This window comes from Oncorhynchus nerka, linkage group LG2 (genome assembly GCF_034236695.1).
Source record: "Oncorhynchus nerka isolate Pitt River linkage group LG2, Oner_Uvic_2.0, whole genome shotgun sequence".
Taxonomy (NCBI): Eukaryota; Metazoa; Chordata; class Actinopteri; order Salmoniformes; family Salmonidae; genus Oncorhynchus; species Oncorhynchus nerka.
The window spans coordinates 58,105,386-58,120,886 of record NC_088397.1 but is presented as its reverse complement, the minus strand read 5'-3'; the positions used below and the strand labels follow the sequence as shown (position 1 = coordinate 58,120,886).

General features: G+C 41.7%; 1 protein-coding gene across 5 annotated transcripts in view; it reads right to left on the bottom strand.

Annotated features, from left to right (window-relative positions):
- Positions 1-6,967: 6,967 nt before the first annotated feature.
- LOC115138512 (membrane-associated guanylate kinase, WW and PDZ domain-containing protein 3-like) overlaps positions 6,968-15,501 on the bottom strand; it is a 145,955-nt gene continuing 137,421 nt past the window's right edge. For 4 of the 5 annotated variants that reach the window (XM_029675418.2, XM_029675435.2, XM_029675426.2 and 1 more), the window contains exons 20-21: positions 12,631-12,769; positions 6,968-10,228 (exon numbers count right to left, since the gene is read on the bottom strand). In XM_029675418.2, coding sequence (XP_029531278.2) covers positions 9,177-10,228; positions 12,631-12,769 — 1,191 coding nt within the window. In that variant the 3' untranslated portion in view covers positions 6,968-9,176. Of the gene's footprint in view, positions 10,229-10,383; positions 10,477-12,630; positions 12,770-15,501 lie in introns of all 5 variants that reach the window. The other variant, XM_029675452.2, reaches the window with a different exon arrangement.

Here is a 15,501-nt window from a genome sequence, read left to right as displayed (position 1 = left end):
TCCACTCACACTGACAGCGTCGTGAAGAAGGCGCAGCAGCGCCTCTTCAACCTCAGGAGGCTGAAGAAATTCGGCTTGTCACCAAAAGCACTCACAAACTTCTACAGATGCACAATCGAGAGCATCCTGGCGGGCTGTATCACCGCCTGGTACGGCAACTGCTCCGCCCTCAACCGTAAGGCTCTCCAGAGGGTAGTGAGGTCTGCACAACGCATCACCGGGGGCAAACTACCTGCCCTCCAGGACACCTACACCACCCGATGTTACAGGAAGGCCATAAAGATCATCAAGGACATCAACCACCCGAACCACTGCCTGTTCACCCCGCTATCATCCAGAAGGCGAGGTCAGTACAGGTGCATCAAAGCTGGGACTGAGAGACTGAAAACAGCTTCTATCTCAAGGCTATCAGACTGTTAAACAGCCACCATTGAGTGGCTGCTGCCAACACACTGTCATTGACACTGACCCAACTCCAGCCACTTTAATAATGGGAATTGATGGGAAATGATGTAAATATATCACTAGCCACTTTAAACAATGCTACCTTATATAATGTTACTTACCCTACATTATTCATCTCATATGCATACGTATATACTGTACTCTACATCATCGACTGCATCCTTATGTAATACATGTATCACTAGCCACTTTAACTATGCCACTTTGTTTACTTTGTCTACATACTCATCTCATATGTATATACTGTACTCGATACCATCTACTGTTTGCTGCTCTGTACCATCACTCACTCATATATCCTTATGTACATATTCTTTATCTTCTTACACTGTGTATAAGACAGTAGTTTTAGAATTGTTAGTTAGATTACTTGTTGGTTATCACTGCATTGTCGGAACTAGAAGCACAAGCATTTCGCTACACTCGCATTAACATCTGCTAACCATGTGTATGTGACAAATAAAATTTGATTTGATTTGGTGGTGTCACTTTAAATAATGGCACTTTAATAATGTTTACATATCCTACATTACTCATCTCATATGTATATACAGTATTCTACACCATCTACTAAATCTTGCCTATGCCGCACGCCATTGCTCATTCATATATTTATAGGTACCTGTTCTTATTCATCCCTTCACATTTGTGTGTATAAGGTAGTTGTTGTGAATTTGTTAGATTACTTGTTAGATTTTACTGCATAGTCGGAGCTACAAGCACAAGCATTTCGCATTAACATCTGCTAACAATGTGTATGTGACCGATTTGATTTGACATGAAACAAGACAGGAACAGTGTCAGCACACGGGTATACAAGAACATATGCCAATCAATGCTGAACAGAACGTGGAAACAGACAGATATAAGGGAGGTAATGACAGGGGTGATTGAGTCCAGGTGAGTCCAATAATCGCTGATGCGCGTGACAGTGGAAGGCAGGTGTGCATAATGATGGCGGCAGGAGTGTGTAATGCTGGGTAGCCTGGTAGCGGGTGTGACAGTACCCCCCTCTAGGAGCGCCACCCGGCGTACCACCTGGGCCAGCCTGTAGGGCCGGCCGAGGGCGCTGGATAAGCCCGGCTAGCGTGAAATCCCAACGAACCGGCTGAGGCATGAAGGCCTGTCGATCCCGCTGTCCCAGGTGGGACGCCGGAGGTAATAACAGAGGTGAATGAGTGCAGGTGAGTCCAATAATCGCTGATCTGCGTGACGGGGGAAGGCAAGTGTGTGTAATAATGGTGGCAGGTGTGTGTAATACTGGTGGCAGGAGTGTGTAATGCTGGAGAGCCTGGCACCTGACAAAACTAGAATCAGGGTGCCCACTCCGACAAGGTTAATTGACCCACAGTCCCACATGGTGACATGATATCATTGACTTGACGTGCAAATGAGCGATAGAAAACCGATCGCGCAAATGTCACCATCCCAAATTTTTTGGTGCCCCTGGTAAGATGCTGCCCTGGAACTACATGCTGTATACCAAATAAGGTATTTGTCACATGAGGTATTTGTGTTGGCTCGATAGCAAAATAATCTGGGCAATGATAAACCATCCCCAAAGGCATGCTGCCACATGACAAACTTGAAGTATGATTTGGAACTGATACCAATTTTCAGCAGTAAACAGTCAAGATAATGTTTCAGCATACAAAATATTTTTCCACATAACATGCAAACCTGATATTGGAAATAACTTATTCATCGTACCAGTCTCTCCATTGTATCATAAAGTTTCTTCCCTCCCCATATACTTTAACCTAGCTGAGAGTCCCTTTTTCACCTTTTCATAACCCCGATATTCCCATCTGCTTATAAGGATTCATTGTTGTGTTAATGTCCATTTTTTAACAGTCCTTGACATTCTGTGCCCTATAGAGCTCTGACATACTGCTCTTATCTTAACACACACCCGGTGTCACACCCTGATCTCGCCTTGTGCCCTAATACCCTGTGCATATTATTAGAAAGCCATTTATGTCATGTACAACACACATAATAATATTGTACATTGGTCATTCCACCAGCATCTTAAAAAGTGAATGATTGAATTGCTTTCAAATGCTGTCATATCCAGTAAATATGAATAGGTCAATGAGTCAGCGAGGATGTCGTCAATCTGTGTTATGCTTCCACTGTGACATTAAGTTCCCTCTGCTAGAGAACTGATAAGCAAACTACTTTGCATTGAAGTCACTCCCCGTGTCAGCAATGTGCAAACTCATCTCTTTCTCAACACAAGACTAAAGTTGAACTAATTAATTTAGATATTAATTATTGAGATCATCTGCCTATGAGTTCATCAGTTGTGAAACTGTGCACTTGGGCAAAGCCTTATTTTTCTAATTCCCGGGGGAATGGGATCTTAATTAAAAACCCAACTGTCTAAATATTGAGATAGTATAGAAGTAGTTATGAAACACATTAAAGGCCCAGTGCAATAAAAAACATATTTTCCCTGTGTTTTATATACAGTGCATTCGGAAAGTATTCAGACCCCTTCACTTTTTCCACGTTTTGTTACTTTACAGCCTTATTCTAAAAGGGATTTAAAAAATCCTCATCAATCTACACACAATACCCCATAATGACAAAGTGAAAAAAAGTTTTCGCACGTTTATTTAAAATTAAAAACAGAAATGTACATTAGTATTCAGATGATTTGCTATGATACTCAAAATTGAGCTCAGGTGCATCCTGTTTCTATTGATCACCCTTGAGACTTTTCTACAACTTGGAGTCCACCTGTGGTAAATTCAATTGATTGGACATGATTTGGAAAGGCTATAAAAGGTCCCACAGTTGACAGTGCAAGTCAGACAAAAAACCAAGCCATGAGGTCGAAGGAATGCCGAGACAGGATTGTGAAGAGGCACAGATCCCGGGGAAGGGTACTAAAAAATGTATGCAGCATTGAAGGTCCCCAAGGACAGAGTGGCCTCCATCATTCTTAAATGGAAGAAGTTTTGAACCACCAAGACTCTTCCTAGAGCTAGCCGCCCGGCCAAACTGAACAATCGGGGGAGAAGGCCTTTGTCAGGGAGGTGACCAAGAACAAGATTGTCCTTCTGACAGATCTCCAGAGTTCCTCTGTGGAAATGGGAGAACCTTCCAGAAGGACAACCACCTTTGCAGCACTCCACCAATCAGGCCTTAATTGTAGAGTGGCCAGACGGAAGCCACTCCTCAGTAAAAGGCACATGACAGCCCGCTTAGGGTTTGCCAGAAGGAACGAGGTTCTCTGGTCTGATGAAACCAAGATTAAACTCTTTGACCTGAATGCAAAAAATCACGTCTGGAGAACCCGGTGCCATCCCTACGGTGAAGCATGGTGGTGGCAGCATCATGCTGTGGGGATGTTTTTCAGCGGCAGGGACTGGCAGACTAGCCAGGATAGAGGGAAAGATTAATGGAGCAACGTACAGAGACATCCTTGATGAAAATCTGCTCCAGAGCACTCAGGACCTCAGACTGGGGTGAAGGTTCACCTTCTAAGAGGTCAACAACCCTAAGCACAAAGCCAAGACAACACAGCAGTGGCTTCGGGACAAATCTCTGAATGTCCTTCAGTGGCCCAGCCAGAGCCCGGACTTGATCCCAATCGAACATCTGTGGAGAGACCTGGAAATAGCTGTGCAGCACCTCTCCCCATACAACCTGACAGAGCTTGAGAGGATCTGCAGATAAGAATGGGAGAAACTCCTCAAATACAGGTATTCCAAACTTGTAGTGTCATATCCAAGAAGACTTGAAGCTGTAATCGCTGCCAAAGGTGCTTCAACAAAGTACTGAGTAAAGGGTCTGAATACTTTTGTAAATGTGATATTTCAGTTTTTTACTTTATAAATAATAAAAAATATCTAAACCTGTTTTTATTTGTAATTATGGGGTATAGTTGTAAGGTTCTGCTTTTCTTTTCTTAGTCAACCTTGTGTTCTTTTTCTTTGTTCTTGAGCGTAGCCCTGTTTCTCTGTGTTCTGGAACGTAGCCCTGTCTTAAATCTTTGTTCATTGATTTCACCTGTGTTCGTTTCCCACCTGGTCTCATCAGCTCTCTATTTAGTTCAGTTCTTTCTGTTTGTATGGTTGTGAGGTATTGTTTGTTTTTGACTGCCTACCTGTGTTTGACCATTGCCTGCCTGTGAACACAATCCTTGCCTTCTGTGAAGGCTTAATAAACATCTGTCGCGCTCTGCGTGTGAATCTACACCTTGTTCTCCCTGAGTATGCATTACAATAGTGTGTAGATAAGGGGGGGAAGCAATTTAATCAATTTTAGAATACAGCAGTAACGTAACAAAATGTGAAAAAAAGGGAAGGGGTCTGAATAGTTAGCGAATGCACTGTGTGTATATTAACTCAGCAAAAAAGGATACGTCCTCACTGTCAATTGCGTTTATTTTCAGCAAACTTAACATGTGAAAATGTTTGTATGAACATAACAAGAATCAACAACTGAGAGACAAACTGAACAAGTTCCACAGACATGTGACTAACAGCAATGGAATAATGTGTCCCTGAACAAGGGGGTCAAAATCAAAAGTAATAGTCAGTATCTGGTGTGGCCACCAGCTGCATTAGGTACTGCAGTGCATCTTCTTCTCATGGACTGCACCAGATTTTCCAGTTCTTGCTGTGAGATGTTACCCCACTCTTCCACCAAGGCACCTGCAAGTTCACTTCTGGATACTTTGACCAAATTGACAGAACCCAACTCCTTATTCACCCAGCCTGATACCACAAACGGGTTGGCCAAAAGGCATGGATACGTACTTACAGTGGGCCAGAGTCATCTTGGGCATTTTCCTGATCATTGGGGTGAGGCTCGGAAGCGCAGGTTCTTCCTCTTCACTTTTGTCAGGTTCAATTTCTGAGAGCTGACTATCCGTCGACTTCTCAGGGTTTTCAGGAGTGTATAACATGTAATAATTTCTCCTGTGCTTGACTCAAAGGAGAAAGTACTCAGCTTGTATTTTGCAGATGTTGGTTTGGGTTTGAAACTCGCGCCCTTTCTTCTGCCTCGCGTCATATCACCATCCTCCATCTTCCTTCTGCTCCGACGATGAGTCTTGTTATTGTTTAAACTGTGAATTGCCACTTTAAAGCTAGAATCCTTAAGCCTAGGGCTCTATTCAATCTATAAATCTGAAGCGTTACAGATTCTGTTGTATAAATTCCAAGATCATTTCCGATTGAGCCGTCATAAACTGTAACTGCATTGGAGCTGTCAAATCGGTGAGGAGCTCCTCTTGATCATTGTCACAAAGCCACATCCATCCCACTTGTGTTAGAAGTTCATAACGAGAACGTGTAGGCTATATAGAAATAATGACTCAAATTTTTATCGGCCTAATCAAGATGTAGATTAAGTCACATTCAAGTTTTCAAACTTGTGAACAAGGCTGCATTTAACTTTTCTTAATGCGACTACGTGCAGCCTACACCGCCAAAAGAACCACTGTCTGGATGTCGGTTAATTGAAACAATAACAAAGTGGTCATATTAAATGGGGTTTTGGTAAAAAGCTGAGGGAGGGCCCGGAGAAATGTAATCACTCTAAAATTCATCGCCACAGTTATGAATTTAATATTATATATCAACATTATAGTTTTAACCATGTTTTGTGGCTATACAGTGTTTGTTTACATTTACAATGTTTACAAACATTGTAGTAAAACAGCTTATATGTTGGGTTCTGAGCGGTATAATACAAAGCAGGATCAAGGAGTTAGTCAGCTAACTTGCCTAAATATTTGGATAAAACCTTTTATTTTTAAGAAAGATAAGCTTGAAATGGGCACGGTCTAATTTACTCAAAAACCAACAACACATAACTAAGTTTAGCTTTCTTAATGAACCAGAAAATCTGTAGTTTTTTCTGTTTTTGTATTGCAGTTATCTGGCTAACTCATAGATCCTGCTTTGTAGTATACTCCTTTGATGGGGTTCAACAGTTGAACTAAGCTCACGAGGCTTTTATAAGTTATATTCTTCAAGAATCAATTGGCATAAATCGTTAAATTATGTCAAAATGTATGTAGCAATTAAGAATTCTAGCTTTAATGTGATATGATTATATATTATATATTAAAGAGACAAATAATCCTGATACTCCATTCTCCTTTAATGTATGAATCTCTGTGAGGCCGGATAGTCATGAAAATCAGACTCCTGAAGCATGCAGCTAGCCCTTTCAGACTGAACCCTGGTGATGAACTGGACACAGTCCTTGCGTGAGCTTCCTTTGAGCTCTCTCCGCGGCACAAGGCAGGTAAACAGTCTAGCTCTTCTCCAGTCCCAGCATCAAGGCTGTCGGCTGCCATGACAACTGGAGCTCTGCCACCATGGTAACAGCAGCCTGTGAAACCTCCTTTGAAATATGATGGAGCAGTATGCTGAATCGTAGGATGTACAGTTTTAGTCAGGGGTGATAAATTACATTAAAAAGTCGCAATTCTAGAGCCAAAGAGAACTGGAATATTTACTATGGCTGGACCAGTCCATTACAATACATGTTTTCAGTAAAACTTTATTTTTTTCAGTGCATAAACAGAACACCATGTCAAGGTCATTTTCTTTTAAACTACTTAGAATCTTATTTTTCTTACATAAAAAAATAATGGAGCAATTTATATATCTCTATTTTCTTCCCGAAAAGCACTCAGCGAATATTTATAAAGGTGCTGTACAATATATAAACATTTACAACTACCGTACCCACATAATGTAGAAAGACAACAAGGATTCCTTTTACTATTAAAGCAATGCAAGGCCACAATATGATACAGAGACAAGACATGAGACTGGGTATAAATGAATATGAGGGGGCATACAACGGTGCAGAATACGTAAGTACAACGAGTCATTAATGAACTATTTCTGGGTTTGTAACATGTACTTGCTACTAGCAGCTTCAAGAAACACTGGAGGTTGAGCGTGCTCATTCATTCAACCAACAATCTATTGCACAGAAAACTCCACTGGTTGGCTCATAATGTACACAGTATGTCCTATCAGTGGCCTGGACCTTCAGAGTCTGTGCATACTATATAGAAAACTCCACTCTATCATCACACACTGGACCAAATTCAGAGCACTGTTGATATCCGGTCAATTCTGGCTCTGTGAAATCTTAACTTTATCACACGTCATCATTTGCTACTTTGGTGCATTCCCTGAGCTCAGTTATAAACACGTCTTGATCCAAACCGCTTTAGCGCCTGGACGGACAACTTTTGACAACTTATGTCCACTCCGTTGTCCGACAATGTTTGACCCCCATACAAAAACAATATACTCAATCCGTTTTGGACAGACATTACATTTCTGTCTGAATGCAGCCATACCTAGTCTACTTTAGTGTTTAACACAATCACAAGCCAAAATTAATTGCAGAAAAACAATTTGAAATTATGATATCGGCCATCAACAGTAAAACGTAGTTATTTATCAAAATCGGTGCTATTGGCACTGTATTAAAATGGCAACAATGTTAGGCATCCCAAATGGTTATTTTCAAAGGAATCAAGATTCTCAGAAAATAAACAAAATTGGTCATATTGTAATCCTACAAGTAAAGGTGTAGTGCAATGGAATTCATATTGGTAAACATATACAGTATTTCCACAATATAACACATTTGGAGCAATGGCAATTTCAGACACATATGGCAATCTGCATGTAGTAGCTACTGCACTGTATATATTTCATGAACGATGAAGACCCATGGCAACTGCTATCAGTAAAATGCATTAGAAAGGATGGTGCAAGATGATTCAGGATTAACCTTTGTACTCTATATCAAAACATGGAATGGCTCAGTATGGCTACATACAGTGTGTGTATATATATATATATATATATACGGTATATATATATATATATAAATATAATTTCAATAAGTTACACAGATTATCATACACATGATGAACAATATCTCAAACCACAAGTTTCTGGTCTTTTGTAATGATATATTTTGTATTCAGGAATCATGTCTTAGAACAGTCTAGAATCCTTGGTAAAGCTAATGCTTTCTGAATAAAGTCTGAAATCTCTACATGGTGTTCAGGTCAGAACGGTATTTGCACATCAGGAGAAAGGATCATCCTCAGTGGAGTGAAAAAGGCGTGAAATAAAACAAACATATGGACTGCATGCAGTTGAGCAAATCCCCTGGAAAAAGAGTGCCATGTCAAATGACCAGTCCCAAGGCCCTTGCTGTAGATATCCAACATGAAAATACAACTCTTACTGACAGCCACCCTTTGAGTGGGTTAGAGACCTTTCACCTTGGATGCATATGGGATACTAATTGCATGGGTTGTGATGGGTGAGGCATGGTTCGTATTCATTCAACAAGACGTCCCAGAATTGGCACACGATCACATTTTTGAAGTGTCACTGACTGGCAGGGCCCTGAACATGCCAAGCATACAGCCCAGATCAAAGATGTCTGAAGCAGCACACAAGGCAGGAAGAGAGGAAGTGAGCTGACAGCGTTGGCGATACATGCCATTCACAATGTCAAAGGCGAATAGAGGTTAAAAAATACCTCTTAAGGGACACAGCTGGACATGACACATGGCCAATAATGTTGTGATTCCTCGTCCAACCCTCTCATCTGAGAAAAAAACTGACCAACAATATACAGCATGTTGAGGTACAGCTCAAGTCTGTGTGATTATGTGTCAACACAGTGTTATCCATACTGTATCAGCAAGTGAGGTCACGCAGCACCTCAGCCTGGGAGAGGATTCTGGCTGAGCTGGGCACTTTCCAGGGTCCAGGGCTAATATGACCCTTTTGGCTCTGAGCATCCTCCTGAACGTCATTTGAGGAGGCCCCTGTGTCTTTTCTGATCCTCTCCTCTATTGGGGATAACACAGAGTATTTTCTACTGCTTTCCTCTGTTGTATAGGCTCCAGAATCTGTTATTGTCTTTTTCTCTTTTGAGGAAACCCCTGTGTCTTTTTTCCTTTTCTCCTCTTTGTGTTTTTCCCTTTCCCCGTCTCTCAGAATATCTCTCCTTGCCCCTGTCTCCTTGCCCTCCTGAGGAGTTGGCCTGTGATGTCCTGCCTCTGTCCGAACCCTCCTTCGAATACTGGCCTGCTCATGGGCAGCCTTGGTAGTTCCCCCTCCCCCCTCTCTCTCCTGTATGCTTTTCCTGCCCTTTGAATCCCCCCTTTTGTAGTTTTTGTTTTTCTCAAAGGACTCCTTGCTGAAAAGGTCCTTTGATGTGCTCTGCTGTACCTGCTGTTTCTTTCTGTGTGGCTGGCTCAAGACTTCGTGTCCTTCTCGAGGGAACTTTCTGGGGCTGGGTGACCGACTTCCTTTCTGAGGGTAAGCCTTCCTGCCCTTGCTTGTCACTGCTTCCTGGGTCTTCTTCTCAGACTTTTTGGGGCTCTGTGAGCGCTCTTTGAATGTTTCACTTTTTGGGGGGCTGCTGGACTCCTTGGAGCCTTTAGACCTGGTATGACCTGGTTTGACCTTATAGAGGTTGATCTGCTCAGGGGTGATGGGAGAGAGCCTGTCTGCCTGCCTGTCTGCCCGCTCCCCATTCCACTTCACTGAGCCAGTGCCCCTGCTGGTCTGGGGGTGGGGTGTTCGGGGAGACAGGAAGTTCCAGTCAGGGGTCTCACTGATGAAAGGGTAGGAACCTGAGACGGAGCTGCAGGTGGAGAACGGAGAAGAGAGGAGTGACGTTTCGGAGACAAGCGCCTCTCTAGGAAAACGTGTGGGTGAAGTGATGGTTGGATCCAACTTACCTAGAAGTAAAATATGTTGTTACACAGATGTAATATATATATAGAGAGGCTCACAGATCATCATGATAGTAACAAGTAACGTACAAGAGCAGAATTCTGATTTTCTAGTCTAGACATGAAAGGAGGAAGCAAGAAGAAAATGAGAATGGAATTACCAAAGTAAAAGAGGACAGGCCAGTAAAAGCAATGAAGTGGTTAGTGGTGGTGCTCGTTTGAGTAGTAGCACATAGTAGAGGGGACGTTATCACCTGCAGCAGGGGGAAGAGAGGAAGTGCCAAGAGTAAGCAGTTATACAGTAGACAGCAGAGGACTCATTTTGGGTAACATTCTGCATTAACAGAGCATTTAGCTTTTTTACAACCAAATCTCTGTTTTTTAAAGTAAATGGAATGTTATAGGAGGGTCCAACTTTTTTTCATGTGATTTCACTAGATTAAAAAAAAAACTTGTGATTCACTTCCTCATCCTGGTTGTACAGTACGGGGACTTTGAAAAAAACATGAACAAAGGCTAAAAAAACACTTAAATATGTCCTTTCAGAATTTAAAAAGCTTTCAGTAGAGTGATGCAGGTCTTTAGAACATGAATTTGTGTCATTCCGAACTTTATCTGGATCGTTATATTCCATTTCGTGGCAACTCGAGCTACTTCTCTGTCCATTCTAGCAGCAGGCTACATGGAGAATGGAACAGCTAGATATGGGAAACAGCTCGAGTCGCACAAAATGGAATATAAAGTTCAGGATAAAGTTCGGAATGACACAATTTCATGTGTACAACATCTAAAGACCTACTATTTCTTATTGTTGCAAGTAAGAATTTCTTTGGACGATGTATGCCATGCGGATCCCGTACATACGACTAATAAAACTTCAAACTTGAAAAATAAAAATGTCTTTGTAAAAAAGCAAAGTTCTCCTATAATGGTCCAATGTAGCGTTTAAAAAATATATATATTATCTCAATATGAAATAATTTCTGGGTAACAATGAAGTACCTTACCGTGATTTTAAAAATTGAAAATGGTCAAAAAAGAACAAAAATAGCTTCTTGGCCATTTCTCAATAAATAATTTTGCTAGGACTGTCTGGGAGTGGTCTGAGTGGGGAGGGGGAAGCTGAAAACTGGGAAATGTCACAAGGCAGGCTAAAACTCCATCCCACCAAAACAGGCTGACATTTCAGCCCTTACACTTATCCATTTCACAGTATTATTCCAACCTCAGAGTGTGGAAATATGTATAAAATGCAGAAAAATCCAATTTTTTACTGCCCTGGGCCTTTATGATAGGGCTAATTTAGATTTCCGCCTAAATATACATACCCAAACTTAATTATTGTTCATTACAACTGGTCATGTTGCATAGTTTTAGAAAAGTTTAGAACTCACCTTTCTGTAAAACAATTGCTGAGATGTACTCACTTTTGAGGACATAAGCTCAAATACATAGTACAAATATTATGAAAATTTGAAAAATACTTTTCCTATTCAACAAAAGTGGGGCAAAAGGGCCTGAAATGACTGAAATGCTTTCTAAATATAGTACAAATTGAATTATAAATGACTTACTATAAGATTTCACATTTCTTATAACTGTAAAATAAATATGATCATACTTAGTGACAGCACAATATTGGCACAATTTCATTTAACTGTCGAAAGATAAGTTTCTCCTACACGTCCACTGAGTGGCGCAGAGACACCATTACAATGTGTGCAGACTCGTTACAACTTCAACTTTAAGCAACTTTAAGTGTTTAGTCTGTCTGTGACAAAGAGAAAGTGGTATTGTTTTAATTCTATGAAATGTTTTAGTATTTTTTCCATGTTGAGAGCTCTGCATATCACAGTGATGATGAAACCACAATTGCTGGATCCGCTAGACTGTCACCATTCATATGCTCCCAGATTGGGCTCACTTGCTCAGAGGAAGTGTAAATCGATTACTTGTCTGGATATGCCAGAAAATGTGACACGTCAGTCCCTATGCAAATGTGGGGTGTGAAACCTGACACTTCAAGTCAGCTCCGTTGAGAGAGTGGAAGAGAGCAGACAGATGGGGCTTTCTGGCACCAAAAGGCATGGGACCCTACTTTGTTTGTTCACAGAGCTCTTTGTACACCAAAATATCAGTCGGAACCAGTCCAGTACCGCTCTAAGTATGTCCCCCATATGGGGGACTTAACATCTAAGAGGTTACATGAATTAACATCAATTAACAAAGTAGTTAACAGGGATAGCTAAATCCTTAAGTAATGTGTGTACAAAGCATTGCTGCATCAGCTCACCTTTGTTAAATGCTACCAACATAACATGCATCAACAAACATGTCCAAACATTTTACAGCTCATACCACAAAAAAGTTCTATCTTATCTTGTAGATCTAGACTTCTGTGTACTTACTGTTGTCTTGTACCAGACCCTGCCCTGGCCTTAACAGGAGCTGCACTTTGCTGCCCCCAGCCTGGATCAGCTCGATGGCGCGGGTATGGGTGATGCCCTGGGTCGGCTCTCCATTGATCTCCACTATCTGATCTCCCACCTGCACATACATTTACATTTTAGTCATTTAGCAGACGCTCTTATCCAGTGCGACTTACAGGAGCATTCGGGTTATCGAGCATATCGATATATTTTTCACCTAGCCGGCTCGGGGATTACAACCAGCGACCTTTCGGATACTTACTGACCCAACACTCCTAACTTCTTGGTGACAGGGGGGCAGTATTGAGTAGCTTGGATGAATAAGGTGCCCAGAGGAAACTGCCTGCTACTCTGTCCCAGATGCTAATATATGCATATTATTAGTAGTATTGGATAAAAAACATGCTGAAGTTTCTAAAACTGTTTGAATGATGTCTGTGAGTATAACAGAACTCATATGACAGGTGAAAACCCCAGACAAATCCAACCAGGAAGAGGGAAATCAAAGGTTTGTAGTTTTTCAACTCTTTGCCATTCCAATATACAGTATAAATGGGGTCATATTGCACTTCCTAAGGCTTCCACTAGATGTCAACAGTCTTTAGAACTTTGTTTGAGGCTTCTACTATGAAGGGGGGCTGAATGAGAGGGGATTGAGTCAGGTGTCTGGCAGAGTGCCACAGGCGCGGTCACGAGAGAGTTAGCTCTTGTTCCATTGCTTTTCTACAGGAATTCTCCGGTTGGAACATTATTGAAGATTTATGATAAAAACATCCTAAAGATTGATTCTATACTTAGTTTGACAAGTTTCTACGGGCTGTAACGGAACTACGGGCTGTAAATTATGAACTTTATCGAACAAATCAAACATTTATTGTGGAACTGGGATTCCTGGGAGTGCATTATGATGAAGATCATCAAAGGTAAGTGAATATTTATAATGCTATTTCTGACTAATGTTAACTACACTATGCCAGATATCTTTTTGGATGCTTTGTTGTCTGAATGCTCTACTCAGATTATTGCATGGTTTGCAATTAAGTTTAAAAAAAAATCTGACACAGCGGTTGCATTAAGGACATAGTATATCTCTAATCCCATGTATAACACTTGTATTTTCATCAACATTTATGATGAGTATTTCTGTAAATTGATGTGGCTCTCTGCAAAATCACTGGATGTTTTGGAACTACTGAACATAACACGCCAATGTAAAATTAGATTTTTTAAATATGCACTTTATCGAACAAAACATACATGTAATTGTGTAACATGAAGTCCTATGAGTGTCATCTGATGAAGATTATCAAAGGTTAGTGATTAATTTGATCTCTATTTGTGCTTTTTGTGACTCCTCTCTTTGGCTAGAAATTCCAAGATGGCGTAGCAGTGAAGACGTGTTTTGTTAGTCTCGTCTACTTTTGTATTTTTCATATTTTTTGTATATATATTTCAACTTTATTTTCAATCTCTTTTTGATTTTCAATTCGATTATACCTTCCGGTAACCTGCCTCACCCAATGTGATACGGTATCGCTACAGTATCGCTATTATTTAAAAAATAAATAATTTTAGAACACATTCAAGAACTACAAGCTATTTAGTCATTGTTAGCCACTGCTAGAGGCTTTTACCTTCTGCACAGATACCAGCCCTGTTCTTAGCCTGGATAATACTCGCCAGTCTACCAGTATCGGACTGTCTCTCCACAACAATGGCGGATTCCTGCCGTAATCCCTGGACCACTACTTGTGATCTTCACAGCTAGCTTGCAGCTAGCTAGCTCACAGCTTGCAGCTAGCTAGCTTACAGCTAGCTTGCACTCACCGTGGCATCCAGTACCGAACCTATCCCTGAGGCCTACCTCCCGGCCTACTCAGCTGTTCACCCGAACCCCACTCATACACCATACACGGCTAGAGCCCAATACTCCACCGGATCCTTGCTGTAAACTCTGGACCTTGGCACCGGTTCACCGCTGCTACCGATTGGCTATAGTGGCTAACGCCACTGCCACGAAGCTAACACCAGTTAGCCGTGAGCCAGGCGCATCTCCCAGCTAGCAAACTAAATTCTACAATACCTCTTTCACTATCTGGCTTGGATTCTCTGTCGACACGGCCCCCCACCGCACCACCACGACTGGTCTGCCGACGAATACTCCATCCGCTGTGCCTTCAACTGGCCTCCGTCGGAGGGTTACTAACTTTAAACGCTGTGTCGCCCGAGTGCTAGCATAGCGGTGGCTTCTCTGTTCCATCTACTGCTGCCCTCTGGACACTATGATCACTTGGCTACATAGCTGATGCCTGCTGGACTGTCCATTAATCACCGTGCTCTATTCTGTTTATTTATTTTGTATCTTGCTGCGGGCGATTCCCTGATCCACCTCTACGCAGACGACACCATTCTGTATACCATTCTTTACCATTCTGTATACTTCTGGCCCTTCCTTGGACACTATGCTATCTAACCTCCAAATGAGCTTCAATGCCAAACAACACTCCTTCTGTGGCCTCCAACTGCTCTTAAACGCTAGTAAAACCAAATGCATGCTTTTCAACCATTCGCTGCCTGCACCCGCACGCCCGACTAGCATCACCACCCTGGATGGTTCCGACCTAGAATATGTGGACATCAATAAGTACCTAGGTGTCTGGCTAGACTGTAAACTTTTCTTCCAGACTCATATCAAACATCTCCAATCTAAAATCAAATCTAGTCGGCTTTCTATTCCGCAACAAACTCTCCTTCACTCACGCCGCCAAACTTACCCTACTAAAACTGACTATCCTACCGATCCTCGACTTCGGCGATGTCATCTACAAAATAGCTTCCAGTACTCTACTC